The sequence below is a fragment of the Capricornis sumatraensis genome, chromosome 8, assembly GCF_032405125.1.
Source record: "Capricornis sumatraensis isolate serow.1 chromosome 8, serow.2, whole genome shotgun sequence".
Classification (NCBI taxonomy): domain Eukaryota; kingdom Metazoa; phylum Chordata; class Mammalia; order Artiodactyla; family Bovidae; genus Capricornis; species Capricornis sumatraensis.
In genome coordinates this window covers 102,849,778-102,865,677 of record NC_091076.1, presented here as the reverse complement: position 1 = coordinate 102,865,677, position 15,900 = coordinate 102,849,778, and the positions used below count along the sequence as shown (strand labels likewise).

The 15,900-nt window shown below is 53.3% G+C and overlaps 1 protein-coding gene across 1 annotated transcript; it reads left to right on the top strand.

Annotated features, from left to right (window-relative positions):
• Positions 1-6,958: 6,958 nt before the first annotated feature.
• On the top strand, positions 6,959-15,636 carry ENGASE (endo-beta-N-acetylglucosaminidase). The gene is made up of 14 exons (XM_068977512.1): positions 6,959-7,080; positions 7,743-7,810; positions 7,953-8,154; positions 9,573-9,721; positions 10,298-10,455; positions 11,041-11,189; positions 11,529-11,694; positions 12,611-12,714; positions 13,043-13,151; positions 13,331-13,521; positions 13,862-14,010; positions 14,455-14,563; positions 14,901-15,015; positions 15,217-15,636. The coding sequence occupies exons 1-14, from the start codon at positions 6,959-6,961 to the stop codon at positions 15,634-15,636; spliced, it is 2,211 nt and encodes a 736-aa protein (XP_068833613.1).
• The last annotated feature ends 264 nt before the right edge of the window (positions 15,637-15,900 follow it).

Genomic DNA, 15,900 nt, shown 5'->3' with positions numbered 1-15,900 from the left:
ACTGAGGGTCTGTGTGATAAAAAAACAAACTGTATATACAAAATAGATCAATAGCCATGTCCTACTGTATAGCACAGGTAACTATATTTAATATCTTGTTATAACCTATAATAGAAAAGGATCTGAAAAAGAATATCTATATATATCTATATATATATAATGAAAATTAAACATGTTAATCGCTCAGTTGTGTTCCACTCTTTGTGAGCCCATGGACTATAGCCCACCAGGTTCCTCTGTCTGTGGAATCTCCAGGCAAGAATACTGGAGTGGGTTGCTATGCCCTCCTCCAGGGGATCTTCCTGACCCATGAATGCTAGAGAATCTGTGTCTCTAGCATTGCAGGCAGATTCTTTACCATCTGAACCAGCAGGGAAGTGTCAGTTCAGTTCAGTTCAGTCTCTCAGTTGTGTCCGACTCTTTGCGATCCCATGAATTGCAGCACGCCAGGCCTCCCTGTCCATCACCAACTCCCGGAGTTCACTCAGACTCATATATGTAAAACTGAATCACTTCACTGTATACCTGAAACTAACACAACACTGTACATCAACTATACTTCAATTAAAAAATGAAATAAAATAAAGCGTGACCTCCTCCCTACACATTAGAAACAAAAATAATTCTGGATGGCCTGTGGATCTGAAAGGGGAGGGCAAGAAAATAAAACTTCTAGAAAGTAACAGAGGGTGGAGTGTTCCATATTCTCATTAGTTTAGGGTAGTGAAATACATTTTGAAAAAGACACAAAGCTACTAATCATAACAGAAAAGGCTGATTAATTCTACCGCAGCAAAATTAAGGATTGTTTTGGATGAGTTAGTGGGGGCCCTAACAGAAATGACAAGGCGTTTAGAACTTACTGGAAGTGAAAGTTGCAGCTGTCAAAAACTGGGAGACAGTGAGTGAGAGTCATTCTCAGAGGGAAATGCATTCCTTCAACTGCATTCACAGAAAAACAAGAAAGATTTAAAAATACGTGAACCGCACAGTCTACTTTTGAAACCAGAGAAAGAACAACAAAATAAATCCAAAGAAAATACCAGGAAAGAAAATAAAAAGCAGAGACGAGTGAAATAGAAAGCAAAGAAAAACTAGAGCAAAATGGAGAGTTTGTGTTTTGAAAGGACTAAGAAAATAGACAGCCCTTCAGGAAAAAAAAACAATAATAACATCAAGACAAAAAGGAAGAAGACACAAGGCATAATCAAGAGATTTAAAGAATATGATGAGAAATGACTTACTCTCCTACATTTTGAAAACCTCAGTGAAGTGCATACTTTTATAAGAAAACACTTATTGTGGTAAAATTGGCCCAGGAAGAAAGAGGAAAATCTATATGGGCAATAACCAGACAGGAAGATGAAATATTAAAGGCCTGTCCTCAAAAGGCATCTGAAAGTTGTAGACATAAACAGCAAAGAACGAAACTCGATGATTATTAACTAAAAATGCAGGAAAGCATCTTCATGACCTTCAAGTCAGGACAGCCCTCCGAAACAGCAAAGCCACGGAAGACAGTAGCAATAAACTCGAGCATACAGGAATCTGAAAGACCTGTAGTAAAAATAGACAGACACACATTTGCTCCATTTATGTATGTAAGGGGCAAAACATTAGTGTTTAGCATATATGTGACTCTTACATTAGAAAGAAAAGACAACGCAGTAGAAATGGGCAAAGACCCCCCACCAGGACTGACATGGTCCAAATGGCTGACCAACACGAAAAGCTGCAACTTCAATTTAATGCAACAGCCAGACCCCTGTGGTTACCCACCAGGGGAGCAAAAATCTTCGAGTTCGATAATATCAGTATTTGAGAGGTTGTGGAGTAACCTGTATTTACCCCATGCTGCGGAGGATGTCGGCTGGTAGTTTGTTAGTGACTTAAAACTGAAAACGTGCATGCTGTTACTCTTAGCAACTCTAATCCTGTTTTATCTGAAAAAGGAAAAAAACGTTAAGTATGACCGAAACAGTCTACACAAAGATGTTCGTTTTAACATTTAAAAAAAAATAGCAAGCAAATATTTACTATTTACATGTCCACCTGTAGGTAGGTAGCTAAGTAGACTGATGTGTCAGAAAGATAGCATAGTAATAACAGTCAAAACAAATTAGAGTTATTTAAAACGAAGTGGCTTTAACATTTTATTTGTTTATTTGGCTGTGCTGGGTCTTAGTTGTGGCACGTGGGATTCTCAATCTTCACTGGGGGGCCTGCAGGATCTAGTTCGCTGACCAGGTTCCCACTCAGACTCCCTGCAGCGGGAGCATGGAGTCTTAGCCACTGGACCATCAGGGAAGTCCCTTCAATGTAGCTTCATTTAAAAACTATTGCTGAGTGAAAAAAGCAAGATATAGAATAATGTGTGCAACTGATACCAGTTTTATAAAATGCAAACAATGTTATATAGTTCCAGATACATATAGGTGTGTAAAAAAGTATTTTAAGACATCTGAGAGGATACAGGTCAAACTGATAGAATTAGGGGGGATGTTAAGGGGTCTCAGTAGGACAGGGGAGGCAAAGAAATCAAGAGGGAGGTGGATTAAAAGGAGCATTAATTCTATCTGCAGGGCTTTAAATTTTTAAAAAGATAAAATGAATGTAACCCATTGTGCGAGTATAATAATACAGGGACCCAGCAAAGGCAGGTGCCCCAGGTTTGCTATGATTGTTGCGGAGTGTGTGTTCACAGATAGGCATCGGTGAGGCGCACAGGCAGGCATGAACCAGAAGGGGCTTGATATTCACCGTGCAGGACATTCAAGCAGGTGCCTGGGCATAGACTCAAGTGGGTGTAAAGGTGAGGCCAGGCCCAGCATCCTTTCATTCCTTGGCCTTTGCTGAGCACCTGGGAGAACTCTGTAAAAGGGAGTGAGAGTCCTGGGCTGCACCACACAGGCCTGCAAACCCTGGGCAGGCCTAGCTTCAAGACCAGAAAAAGAACCCAGAGTCAGCAACAGACACATCAGTGGTTTAATGGATAGAGGAGCTTCCATGTTGGAAAGAAGGTCCTGGAGCACAGCCCATGCTGTGCGTGCAGCTGATGGCTGGTAGGACCTGGATGCACCCTCACTTCCCGGGGGGAGGGGGAGGAGGAGGTTCCCAGTCATAGGGATTTGACACTGATGGACTCATTAGTTACTGGGGAAACCAGCAGAGGGGCATGTGCCTCACTGTCCCTTAGACAAGCTGTCTGGTCTAGAATAATCCAGCTCAGGCTGGAGGGGAGAATACGTAGAAAGGTCAGTCAGTTGAGTAGGATGTGGGTGAAGCGGGCACTGGTCAAGCAGTGGATGTACAGAGAACAACATAACAGCCACCACGGGAGGCCTGCCCACACAGAGCTATAGTTTAGGAGTCTTTAATGTGATTTTTGCTCCCACCCCAGCTGGTCTGAGGCAGCTCTGTGAATGAAGGGAAAGTAGGATTTATTGCAGAAGGAATGCAGAAAGAATAAGCTAACAAGATCTTGCAAAAAACGGTGACAACCTTGGAAGGCAGGCTATTATTTTGAGAAATTTTTCTAAACTCCTGTGTTCTCCCTCAGTTGTAGTTAGATTCAGCTACTATAAAAAATACCAAAATAGTATTGGCTTAAATCAGACAGAAGTTTATTTTCCTTACACAGGAATCCAAACACCAGCATCCCAGGGCGATTCTGTGGTCTGTGCCGTCGGGAAAGTCAAGCCCCTTCTCTCTGGTTGCTCCGGGCCCTCTCCTTGTGCCTTCTGTCTTACAGTCCCAGAAGGCTGCTGCAGCTCCTACCATCACATCTCACACCCACCTGGCCAGCAGCAGGAAGCAGGGAAGAAAAAGTGTGTGTGTGTTGGGGGGGGAGTGGGTGGGGGGTGGTGTTCCTTTTTTTGCAGGCACAGCCAGAATTGCAAGTGTGACTTCCATTCTCATCCAGAAAATAGGACATGCTCGCCAGGCCCTTCTAAACTGTCAGGCCTGCTGGAGAAGCTGTCTTCATCTAGGCAGCCAGCAGTCAGCTAAGAGTGGGCTTTTCTCCCTAAAGTACAAGGGGTAGGAAGGGATACTGGGGACAATTAGCTGTTGCCTTTAGCTTATGAATAACCAAGCCTGTGGACCAGGTGATGTCCACTCATCTGGTTCTAGCTTCTGGCCCAGCGACGTTGTGGAGGCCAGAAGAGAGACAGTGGAGGAAGGAAAAGCAGGCAGATGTGAGTCCAGGTCTCCCCCAGGTCCAGCTGAGGGTCAGATGTGGCAGCCAGTCCAGGAAACACGAGGCCGGTGCAACACCACACCAGTGGCACCTTCAGTCAGGCAGGCAGGCAGGGAGGCCTCCAGGCTCAGGTCCCTGAGCCATCCTGGCTTCCTGTGCTGGCAGAGCCAGGAAGGTGCACAGAGCCAGGACGCGTCAGCAGGGGCCCCCATGGCAGGGCAAGGCTGCAGTGAAAATTCACAGATGGGGCTGCCAGATTTAGCAAACTCAGCATCAAGTTCACTTTGCATTTCCAATAAATGAGAAATAATCGCTTAGTATAGTCATGTCCCATTTCCATTCCTTGTTTATCTGGCGTTCATGTTTAATTGGGCATGCTGTACTTTATCTGGAAACTCTACAAGGTAAGGACTTTAGGTGGCCAATCCAGGCTTTGGAGGGTCTGGAGCCTCAGGGGGACCAGCGTGAGCTTAAGGCAAATGTGGGGACCTCCAGGCTCATCCTGATCCAGGACAAGGACACTGAGACCGGAAACCACAGGGCCCTACAGAGCAGGCAGCGCAGCAGGGGCCGATGCAGAGGCTGCAAACCGGCTCTTCCTGGCCCTGCAGAGGGTGTGCAGGGCGACTTGAAGTTCCCTGACCCTGAGACCAGAGGCCAACACTGCCGGGAGGAGCAGAGAAGGGAGGTCTGAATATATTTTTTCCCCAGAGACTGAGAATTACCCTAAAGAATCTCTAAGAACTTTTAGTTCAGAGGATTAAAATTTATTTATCTTCACCTCTAAGCTGCAGGTAAGTGGTTTAAATGCAGACTAAATACAGACCCCACATCTTCTGTGCTCACTCGAGCACAGCCAGAGGGGAACGGGGTCAAGGCAGACTTCCCAGGGTGCTGCAGTCCCAGTCCTCCCTGGGATCACTGTTGCCTGCTCTCCAGGGCCCCATCTTTCCCCGAGGCACAGCCAGGATCCATATTTCACAACTGAGTCATCTTCCCTACTCTATAGGTTTATGGACGCTTGGGACCTCATAAAGTTCAAAGTCTGCAGCCGTAAAAAAGAGGCCCACTCAGCTTGGCTCGCGCAGCAGGCCATTCCCAAGCAGCACAAATGGGTGTTGGGAGCTGGTTGAGCAGAACTTCAGGCGGGCCCACACTCAGTCCTGTGGGGCCCAGCCTTGGGTCCAGGCCCTTCTCCTCACACTCCACACTCTGGGGACCCCTCTGTGCCTAAGATTCTGGGGACGTGCTATCTCTGAGATACCTCCTCGCACTGTGTGCTTTTCAGGGCCTTGCAGATTTGGGGGTGCAGAAAAAACTTGTGCTTCAATGGAAACTATGCATTCTCTACATGTTGCATATCCTGCTGTTATCTCATTCTAGCTTTTTTTTAAATTGAGGTATAAAAATATGGAGGCATAGTTGATGTACAATATAAGTTTCCATACAACATAGTGATACATAACTTTTAAAGGTTGTACTCCATTTATAGTTATTATAAAATACTGGCTATATTCCTTGTGTTGTACAATATATCCTTGCAGCTTATTTATTTTATACCTAGTGAAGGAGGAAACAGACAGAACAGGCTCCATGTTGAAAGCAGGATTCCATCTTGGGCCAGACTGTGGACTTTGAGCTCTATGCCCAGTATCTATGGAAATGACATACCAACTGGAAAACCAGGCCCCCTGGATGGAAGAGCCCCAGGGCTTGTACCTAGACTCTCTGTTGCCTAAAAGAAAACCCTAATTATCTGTGTAACCGAATAGAATCATACATTCTATTATGCTTATTGGGGTATGACCACAGGCCTGTTGATAATTGTCCACTGTTAACTACCTAGGCTTAAGGCATGTGCATAATGGGTTAACTTTGATTGTATCTTTCTTTTCTTTTGTTCAGACTAGTTTCAGGGAATTTGGGGAGGTGGGTTTGGGCACATACACTTAGGGTATATAACGTTTTCAGAAAAACTGGTCAGGGTCCTTGGCTAAGAGGAGACTCTGCCTTGGGCCTGCCCCTGTAATAAACTGCACTCCACTATCTGCATTGTCCTTCTGAGTGAGTTTGTTTCCTGGAACGAGTAGCTGTAGTTTGTACCTCATCTGATTTTAGTTTTATTTTTTGTCATCTTTTTACGTGTAAATTGTCTTGTCCAGAGGCTCAGTGATCTCACTCACCCCCCACCCACCCAGCGGAAAAATTCTTTATGCCTCTATTTACATACTCATTTCAATATTCCTGATCTATACACTATCTCTTTTTTGATTCGCTTTTGAACTGGTTATAACACCTGTCTGAATAACGAGTAGGACGGTCTCTAAACACTTGTCCATATTTATACTTGAATGAGAATTATGATTTCACTTTTCCCAGAAAATTATCTTTGAAACGGGTTAAGCAAACTGAGTTCAGATATCACTTTCACAGTTTACTGACTTTGGGATCTTCAGGAGATTGCTCACCTGAAAAAGAACTCACACAAAGGGGTTTTCCGGAGCCCTAGGCTAAGACCCCGCCCATCCCCACGCCCACCGTGTTACCCCCTCCCCAGGCCCCGCCCCCAGGCCTTCCTCCTCTACAAAGGCCGGGCGGCAGGTGCGCCAGCCCACAGAGCGAGCCGGGTGTCCAGCCTGAGCCTAGTAGGGGCGGGGCAATCGCGCAGAGAAGTCCTCATTGGCCGGCGGGCGGTGCCGGTGGCGGGTCTCGGCCTGCGATTGGCCGATGGCCGGCGGGTGGCGCGGGCAGGGCAACGTCATGGAAGCGGCAGGGACAGGGACTCGGACGGCGGCGCGGCGGCAGGAGCGGCGGATGCGGGCGCCCACGACCTTGGAGAAGCAGCGGGATCAGCGGCCGGCAGGGCGGCTGACCCGGAGGAGGTGGGTAAGAGGTCGGCGGGAGAATTCTGCGGATCGATCCGGCGGCCGGGCAGTGGGCCGCAGTCGTTGGGCGCCTGGCCTTGGCCAAGGGAGGCCCTGGGCGCAGGGCAGCGATCTCCGGCCCCCACGCTCACTGTTCGCGGCGGGTTCTGTCCATCGTCCCGCCCGCCCCGCACAGCAGCAGGCACGGACAGAGTCTCGGAGCCTGGGGGCGACCCCAGCAGCGGGCGCGTCTGGGAATCCTGGCGCCCTGACTAGAAGCTCCGACATCCTCATCTAAGAAATGGGTTGACTATGCCTCCCTCCCCTGGCCTTGGGTCTATAGAGAGATTTTAATTGCTCAGTGCAGACCAGTGGGTGTAATTAGGATTATTAGTGTCCATGCTGGGGAGGACAGGCAGGGTGCCTGGTGTGGGACATCTGAACTGGTCTTTGAGGAGGTGGAGGACTTCCGTAGGTGGAGACTGGAGAGAAGGGTGCTCTAGTGTGAGGGAACAGAATGGGCAAAGGCACGTTTCCATAGTTTGCATTAAAAAATGTAAACCAGAGGACGTCTCCCCCTGCACGTCTTCATGGGGTCTGGTCCCTTTGCTTCTACAGGTTCTTTTTCTTTACCCTTTTATTTAAAAACAAAAAAACAATTCAACTCCTTCTTTGCTTAGAATTGAAGAGGATCAAGAAGAAGCAGTCTTTCGAGAAGTGGTCAGTTTTACCGCAGACCCTTTGCCAGGTGAGAAGGACCGAGGCTCTGAACACTGTGTCCGTATTCACTCTGGGGCTTCTGGGCAGGGCTGCCCCTTCCCCATTTCAAGTTCTCTGTTATGAATTCCATAATTTCCACTGATTCCTCACTGTTTCCCTCCTCTGATCAGTTAGATATTATGACAAGGACACCACCAGACCCATCAGCTTTTACTTGTCTTCCCTGGAGGAACTCTTGGCGTGGACACCTGATGCGGAGGATGGCTTCAATGTGGCCTCGGGGCCCCCTGAGTGTCGGCAGCCCCCTCTGAGCAGCCAGAGGCCCCGAACTTTGATGTGCCATGACATGATGGGCGGGTACCTGGATGACAAGTGAGGACATTGCGAGCACATGGCCTGGTGTGACGGGATGGAGGGGAGGGGCTGTGCCCGGTGGTGGAAGGAGCACTGGATGTGGAGTCAGGAGTCAGCCAGCCCACCCTGCCACCTACTGGGAGAGGAACTCAGGCTTCAGCCTTTCATCTGTAAGAAGAGGAGGATGGGTTAGGGGATAGCTTATGCCTCCTTCAGCCCTGAAACTGTCTGATTCTGTGGACTGCCTGCACCTGAAGTCAGGGAGGCTGGAGAAAGCACCGTCGCAGGGACTTTCTTCAGACCACCTGGCCCAGTAACTTGGTCCTTCTGCTGATTTCTTCCTTTCACCCTCCTCAGCTCTATTCCATCTTGGCCCTCTTGTTCTGGAATCATTCCATTCCCTCCTCCACCCCACCCCAGCTGGGGGCATTTCTTCCCAAGATCCTGCAGGGTCAGCTTAGAGATCTTGTTGTTTAGTCGCTAGGTTGTGTCTGACTCTTTGCGACCCCATAAACTGTAGCCCCTTAGGTTCCTCTGTCCACGGGATTTCCCAGGCAAAAATACTGGAATGGGTTGCCATCCTCCTCCAGAGGATCTTTCTGACCCAGGGATAGAACCCAGGTCTCCTGGATAGGCAGGTGGATTCTTTACCACTGAGTCACCAGGGAAACCATTAGAGATCTTTAAACATCCATAAAACAAGCTTGGACATCATAATTGATGGGAAGCCTTGAGTCGGAGCTGGCCATTAAGGTACAGAGGCGGGTGATGAAGCCGCTCATGTGGTTGTCAACCCCAACCATACCTGCAAGCCGGCTGTGTTCTAGGGAACTGCAGATGTTGGAATAGAGCAGAGCCCCGGGCACTTGGAGGTCTGCGTGAGCTCCTCCAGGTCTCTTTCCTTGTGTTCTGTCTGTTCATTGAGGCTAAACACGCTCGGTCTTTCGGATCTGATAGCAAGTGCCTGTTGGGCCTGGTGAAAATGCTTCCCTTAAGACTAACCCTCTCAGGACTTCCCTGGTGGTCTAGTGGTTAAGAATCCGCCTTCCAATGCAGAGGGTGCAGGTTCGACCCCTGGTCGGGGAACTGAGATCCCACATGCTGTGGTGCAGCTAAGCCCACATGTCACAGCTACTGAGCCCATGTGCTCTGGGGCTCACACTACAACTAGAGAGCCCAAGGATCCCACCTGCTATAACTGAGACCCGACACAGCAAAAAAAAAAAGAACAACACTAACCCTCTTGACAACCGGGCTGTGACCTGGTGCTGCTTCTGAGCCCAGTCACTAGGCAGGGCCTAGCGCACAACAACCTTTAGCACTAACTAGATGGAACTAAAGGGAATCTTCACTCGTGTCGCCCTCTCTTTTCACCTTGGGGGCGCCACGTCCTCGTCTGTTTCTGGGTCCTGATTTTGTTCTCTTTCTTCACCCAGGTTCATCCAAGGCTCAGCCACACAGACTCCCTACTCCTTTTATCACTGGCAGTACATCGACATCTTTGTGTACTTCAGCCATCACGTGGTCACCATCCCCCCAGTAGGCTGGACCAATGCTGCCCACAGGCATGGGGTCTGTGTGCTGGGTAAGAGCCAAGGGCCCGCCTCCAACCCAACCAGACTCGTTGGCACACCTGCCTGGGGCCCCAGTGATAAAAGGGCTTGGGCTTGGGGTGCTGTTGGGTGGGTAGACCTCCTTACCTGCCTTGATGAGTTAGGACAGGTGAAGGCAAACTTGTTCTGGAAAAAGGAAATATCCTCGGCTTTCCAGGCCTCTGAGTCATGTACTGGGGCTGCCAGAGAGGCAACAGCTCCCACAGACAATAAACAAACAAATGGGCTTAACTGTGATCCGGTAAAACTGTTTTTGCAAGAAGAACTGGGGGCAGGATGTAGGATGTAGGTGGTCCACCCCTGGGGGAGGGGAGTGCTTCTCAAACTTTCCCTGCATCTGAATAATTTATTGTCTAACGCTGATTTCGGGGCCCTGCCCCCAGGGTATCTGGTTCATCTGATATCTGGGGACACTGGGAATTTGGAATGCTAACAATTTTTTTGCAGGTGACACTGATGCTGTTTCTGCAGGAACCACACCCTGAGAACTGCTGGGTCAAAGGGGAAATGATCCCCTGACCTGACCTCCTTTCTCTCCTGCCCCACAGGGACTTTCATCACTGAATGGAAAGATGGGGAGCGGCTCTGTGAGGCCTTCCTGGCTGGGGACGAGCGCTCTTACCGCGCGGTGGCCGATCAGCTGGTCCTGATCGCCCAGTTTTTCCGATTTGACGGCTGGCTGATCAACATTGAGAACTCTCTGAGTGTGAGCACGCCTGCCCCTGGTGCCTGGCCCGCCAGCCCCTGTGCCCCACGGGGCCCCTCTGCCCCACGGGGCCCCTCTGCCCCACGGGGCCCCTCTGCCATGCTCCGCAGCCTCACCCGGCCGGGTCTCTGCTACTGCAGTGCTTCCTGCATCCCAGCTAGAGCTGGCTCCAACCTCCAGCCCCTCAGCCTCTTCACAGGGAGATGGGCACTCTCCAGCGTGATGTCCAGGAACCTTGCCTGGCTAAGCCTTGCTTCTCTGGTCCCTTCAAGGCAGCCCTGTCTTCCTCCTCTGTCTCTGCTCTGCTTGGGCCGCACGTGCGACTTCCTCTTCATGGTGCCCTCCCTTTTCATTGGGTTTTATCTTCTCTTGATTGCGGAGTCCATGTCCTCCCTGCTTCAGGAAGAAAGGAAAGTCGGACCTCTGGCTGCACCCTCTGCTCGGCAGCTGTGGGGCTGAGGGGCTTCCAGGACCAGGACCTGTTTGCCCCTGGGGTTAAGTGTCCTGTCTGTCCGGGACCAGGGTGCTCCTCACGACAGGCCTCCCTGGGCCTCACGGAGGGTCTGTCTCCACCCCTCTCTCCAGCTGGCTGCCGTGGGGAATGTGCCCCACTTCCTCCGGTACTTGACCTCTCAGCTGCATCAGCAGGTTCCCGGGGGCCTGGTGCTCTGGTACGACAGCGTGGTGAGCAGCGGGCAGCTCAAATGGCAGGACGAGCTCAACCAGCAGAACAGGTGAGCCTGTAGGCGGGGTCCTGGGGTCCTGGGCCCCTGGGCAGGGCCGGGAGCTCCCTCTGCCTTCCGGAGGTGTCACCTACACAGCTGCCCTGGGGGAAAGCGAGGGAGAGGGCAGAGGTGTTTGGTACCCTGACCAGCAGCAGACAGAATTAGCGCCTTGTCAGCCTGCCTGTGCCCAGGGTTACGGGCCACAGTTTGTGGTCTAGGTGCGGGCTCTTCGGCAGCAGACTCTGCTCGGTCCCAGAGGCAGGCAGCGTGCAGTCCGTGGGCCCAGTGGATGCAGGTGCTTGAGGGGAGAAGGCCTGGGCTTCACGGCCCACCCGTGTCGCCCCCCAGAGTCTTCTTCGACTCCTGCGACGGTTTCTTCACCAACTATAACTGGCGGGAGGAGCATCTGGAGCGGATGCTGGGGCAGGCCGGGGAGCGCCTGGCGGATGTGTACGTGGGTGTGGATGTGTTCGCCCGCGGGAATGTCGTCGGGGGCCGGTTCGACACTGACAAGGTGGGTGGTGGCCTTTGAGGCCGGGAAGGTGGTGGCCGTGGTCTGGGTGCCTCATGTTCCTGTGGACCCCTCATTCCCACCTGCAACTCACGGGAAAAAGAGGCAGCAATGATCCTTCCCCAAGTGGGGACACCGAGGCCCCGAGAACAGGCCGTGCCCTGAAATCCTAACTTTCAGCCCCTCTCTTCAGATGGTACGTTTTTTCCGTAGATGCTAATGGACAAAGCAGCTGTTCCGACCATGGGTCTCACAGATAGCTCTTCTTCCTTCTGGACTCGGGGCTTTGGGGGGGCACTGAGCTGGCCTTTTAGCGGATCATGTGGATGCCGGGGTGGGGTGGGGCGGGGCCAGAAGCCAGGGAGCATATTTTGGTGTTTCCTTAGCTCAGGGCGAAGGACTGAGTTCACACACCCACAGTTTTGGGAACTGCTGGTTTGATTAACTAGTGAGGTTTTTCTGGCAAGGGAAGTCTTGTCGGCAGTGAGAAAAGAGGAAGAGGGGCCGCGAGGGGGCCGCCGCACCTGGTGTGGGATAAATAGGGAATCAGCCCTTCCCCAGGCTGTCAATCCTGCCCTTCCCAGGTGCCGCGGGGACGTTCTCAACTCATTAATTAAGCTTTTAAGTGAATAAATTAATCCAATAACTGAAGATTTTCTCCGCCCCCCTGTGAGTCTGATAATAGAACGCGAAGTGTAGTGAGAGAGACTGTCTCCTGTGGGCGCCCCGCGTACAGACCCCTGCCCCTCGGATTTTTCCCTCCGCGCTTCCCCGCCGCCTCGCGCCCTCTTCTGAGGCAGCTGCGGAACTTCAGGGATGAACCCTAAAGCCCCGGAGGTTGCCCCTTCCCTAAGCCCCTCATCCTGTGTGTGGACTGGTTGTTGGCACGGGGGCATCTCCCTGACTCCTGTCTCCCCAGTCGCTGGAGCTAATTCGGAAGCATGGGTTCTCGGCGGCCCTGTTTGCGCCTGGCTGGGTGTACGAGTGTTTGGAGAAGGGGGATTTCTTCCGGAACCAGGACAAGTGAGTCCCGGGCCTCCCACGGCCTGGGTGTGGCCAGTGGCAGGGAGGGCCTCAGGTGATTTCCCCAGATTCTGGCCATGCTTGGTTGAGGGGTGGGGGTTAAGACAAGGCACGGGGCTCAGCTGCCCTGGCTGCTCCTGGGGGTCCTTGAGACCAGTTACGCAGGAAGGATGAAAGCTGGGGACCCCAAGGGACCACTTCAAACAGACGCTCAGCGGGGGCTGAGGTCACTTGAGAAGGGGTGCAGGAAAGCTTAGGGTCATGAGAGCGAGTTCGGGGCGCTGCAGTGCCTTCTTGGGGACCTGAGCCTCCATGCATTTCTCCGTAGGTTCTGGAGTTTGCTGGAACGCTACTTGCCCACACACAGCATCTGCTCCTTGCCCTTTGTCACTTCCTTCTGCCTGGGCATGGGGACTCGAAGAGTCTGCTATGGCCAGGTGTGTGGGTCCTGCACTGGGTGGCCGGGGGCCAGGGGCTTCCTGGACGTGGCTGCTTCTGGCTGAAGGGGCTGCCTTCTCTCGGGCCTTTGGGCCTCCCCTAGGACTGGTGGGAGGGGCATTGGGTGTGATAGTTCCATCTGCCCCCAGCGCCCCTCCACCTCTGCCTCACCCTTCAGGAGGAGGCCGTGGGGCCCTGGTACCACCCGAGTGCCCAGGAGATCCAGCCCCTGTTTGGAGAGCACAGGCTGGAAGGGGATGGGCAGGGCTGGGTGAAGACGCACTGCTGCCTGGAGGACGCCTGGAACGGGGGCAGCTCTCTGCTCATCCGGGGGCTGATTCCGCCCAAGGTTGGAAACGTGGCTGTGAGGTAGGTGAGTGAGGGGGGCTGGGACCTGGGGCCCGTCAGCTGCCCCTGTCATCCTTGTCAGTTGCTAAAACTGGGCAGGTGGGCAGCAGAGGCCAGAAGGAGGACAAACTGGGATTTTGCTTTACTGTGTGAAGAACAAACATCCAGTTTACCGTTTTCACCGCTCCGAGTGTCCAGGAGAGTAGCATCAGCTGCCTGCACGCTGTTGCGTGCCTCTTCTGCCCAGCGGCCCGCCCTCCTCCTGGTCCTGGAGAGAGACGTTGGCAGCCAGGACCTGGAGCAGCGCCCGCTTTCCAGCTGTCTCCCCACAGCCTCTCATCACTGGACCTTTCTCCTCCAGGTTATTCTCCCTGCAGGTCCCAGTGCCACCCAAGATCTTCCTGTCCCTGGTGTACAAGCTGGAAGGGACTTCGGCTGTGGGGGTAGCTTTGGAGCTCACCACAGGGGACGCGGGCAGCTGTCACGTGGGAGGCATCTCGGTGCTGAGCGGTGAGTGGACGTGGTTGGCGCCTCCCTTCCTTACAGGCTTCTCCCTTCTCAGGGGGTGTCTCGGGGAGGAGGAGGCTAGGGGTGTGGAGGCAGCTGGGGTCCAGGTGCTGCTCTGAGCCGGGCCTGGATGGGGGGTCCGCCTCTGAGTGGGAGCCTCTGGGCCACAGAGGCCCTGTGGCGTGGGGTTGGACGTGTGGGCCCACGGCAGCTCTCCTGCCAGCAGTGCCCCAAGTGGGAGGAGGTCCTTGGGCCAGTCCTGGGCATCCATCCCTGAGCTTCCCTCCTCTCATCCCTGTTCTCCATTCCCCAAGGCCTCAGTCCATTGGGCTGAGTACCTGAGGCTACCAAGGTGTCTTGGGGGGCCCCGGCTCCCTGTTCAGTGACACCTCCCAGTGCCGTTTCCTTTGGACTCCCCTTGTTAAAGTTCTGCGTCTCTTCCTCCAGCAGAAACAAGCACAAGGCGAAGTCCCCGACCCCTCCGGGTGCCCCCAACCAAGCTGGCCAAATGGGTGGGCCGCTGTGGCCAGCAGCTCAGCGGGGGCTGGGTCCAGCGGTGAGTCCCCCCCTTTTCCTGTGAGTCCTCAGCAGAGGACGGCCACACCATGGTGAGGATTGGAGAGTGAGGGGCCCTCCACTGAGAAACTGCAGAATTGCAAGCATGTAGGGGCCATGGGCCAGTCCTCCTAGGTTTCAGGCAGCTCAATGACACAAGCCCAGGATGCTTGCTGGGGAAGGTCACGATCACAGTCATGGCTTAGGTCCAGGTTTCCCACGGATCACAGGGTCCACTTTGGGATGGACCTCCCTGTGGCCCCGGGCTTCTGTGAGCAGCCAGTCTGCAGGTGCCGGGCTGAGGCCCCTTATGACTGGTCTCTCTCTGTCTCTCCCAGCTGCTACGAAGTGAATCTGCGGGGCTGCCTCCTGCAGGACCTCTTCGTTAGTTTCTCCCGGCCTCCGGGCAGCCAGAAGGAGGAGAACTTCATCTGTCGCCTTGGAGAGCTCCAGGTGAGGCATCCCAGGGACCTGGCTGGAGCTTGGCCTAGGCATCTGTGCCCCTTGCAGACGAGGCCGGACACCCACCCGCCCCCTCCTTTGGCTCAGAGGGGAGCTGGGAAAGGGGTGCCAGGGCTGGGACCGTGCAGGGCCAGGCGCCCCTCAACCTTCTCTAGGCTCCTGGGCTGAGCTTAGCCTTGTCTCTTCTGCCAGGTGGTGGATGCCAACAGCCTGCTGACCCCGCTCCCCCAGGTGCAGGCCCTGACGGTCTCGCATGTGCGCTGGCAGCCAGCCGCCTCCGAGTGGGAGGGTGGCCCCGCCGGGCTGCGGCTCAGCTGTACTCTCCACTGGGCCTACCTTCTTCCCCGTGTCCGGTGCTTCCGGATCCACTGCTGCCGAGGATCGGAAGGTGGCTCCCCCAGCAGCGGGCCTTCGGAGCCGGGGAGGCCCAGGCTGCTGGGCCTGGCTTTTGTCAACCGGTATCGGATAGTGGGCCTGGCAGTGGCAGCTGCGGAGCCTGGCCAGGATAGCCGCGTGGAGTTCCTGGTGGAGCCTGTCCCCAAAGAGGGGTTCCCGGTGCCTCGGGCCGAGTGGGGCAGGGTGGCCATGCTCTACTCCATGCCCCGCACATGAGCGGACATTAAAGGAGAGTCTCCTATCTCAAGGCTAAAGGCTTCTTCTGCGCAGGGGCCTCACACGAGTGTTCAGGGAAGACCCGGATCCCGAGGGCTGGGCGAGAAGACCATGGGTGAGATGTCTGTGGCTCTTCATTCTTGGCATTGCAATAGGAAAGCTGAGAAGTCGGTTTGCTGAGTTGGTAATTTCTAGGGGTGAATGGACACCCCCCACCTTGGTCTCAATCTCTCTCAGTAGTATACTATACCAGGTACAAGTAAA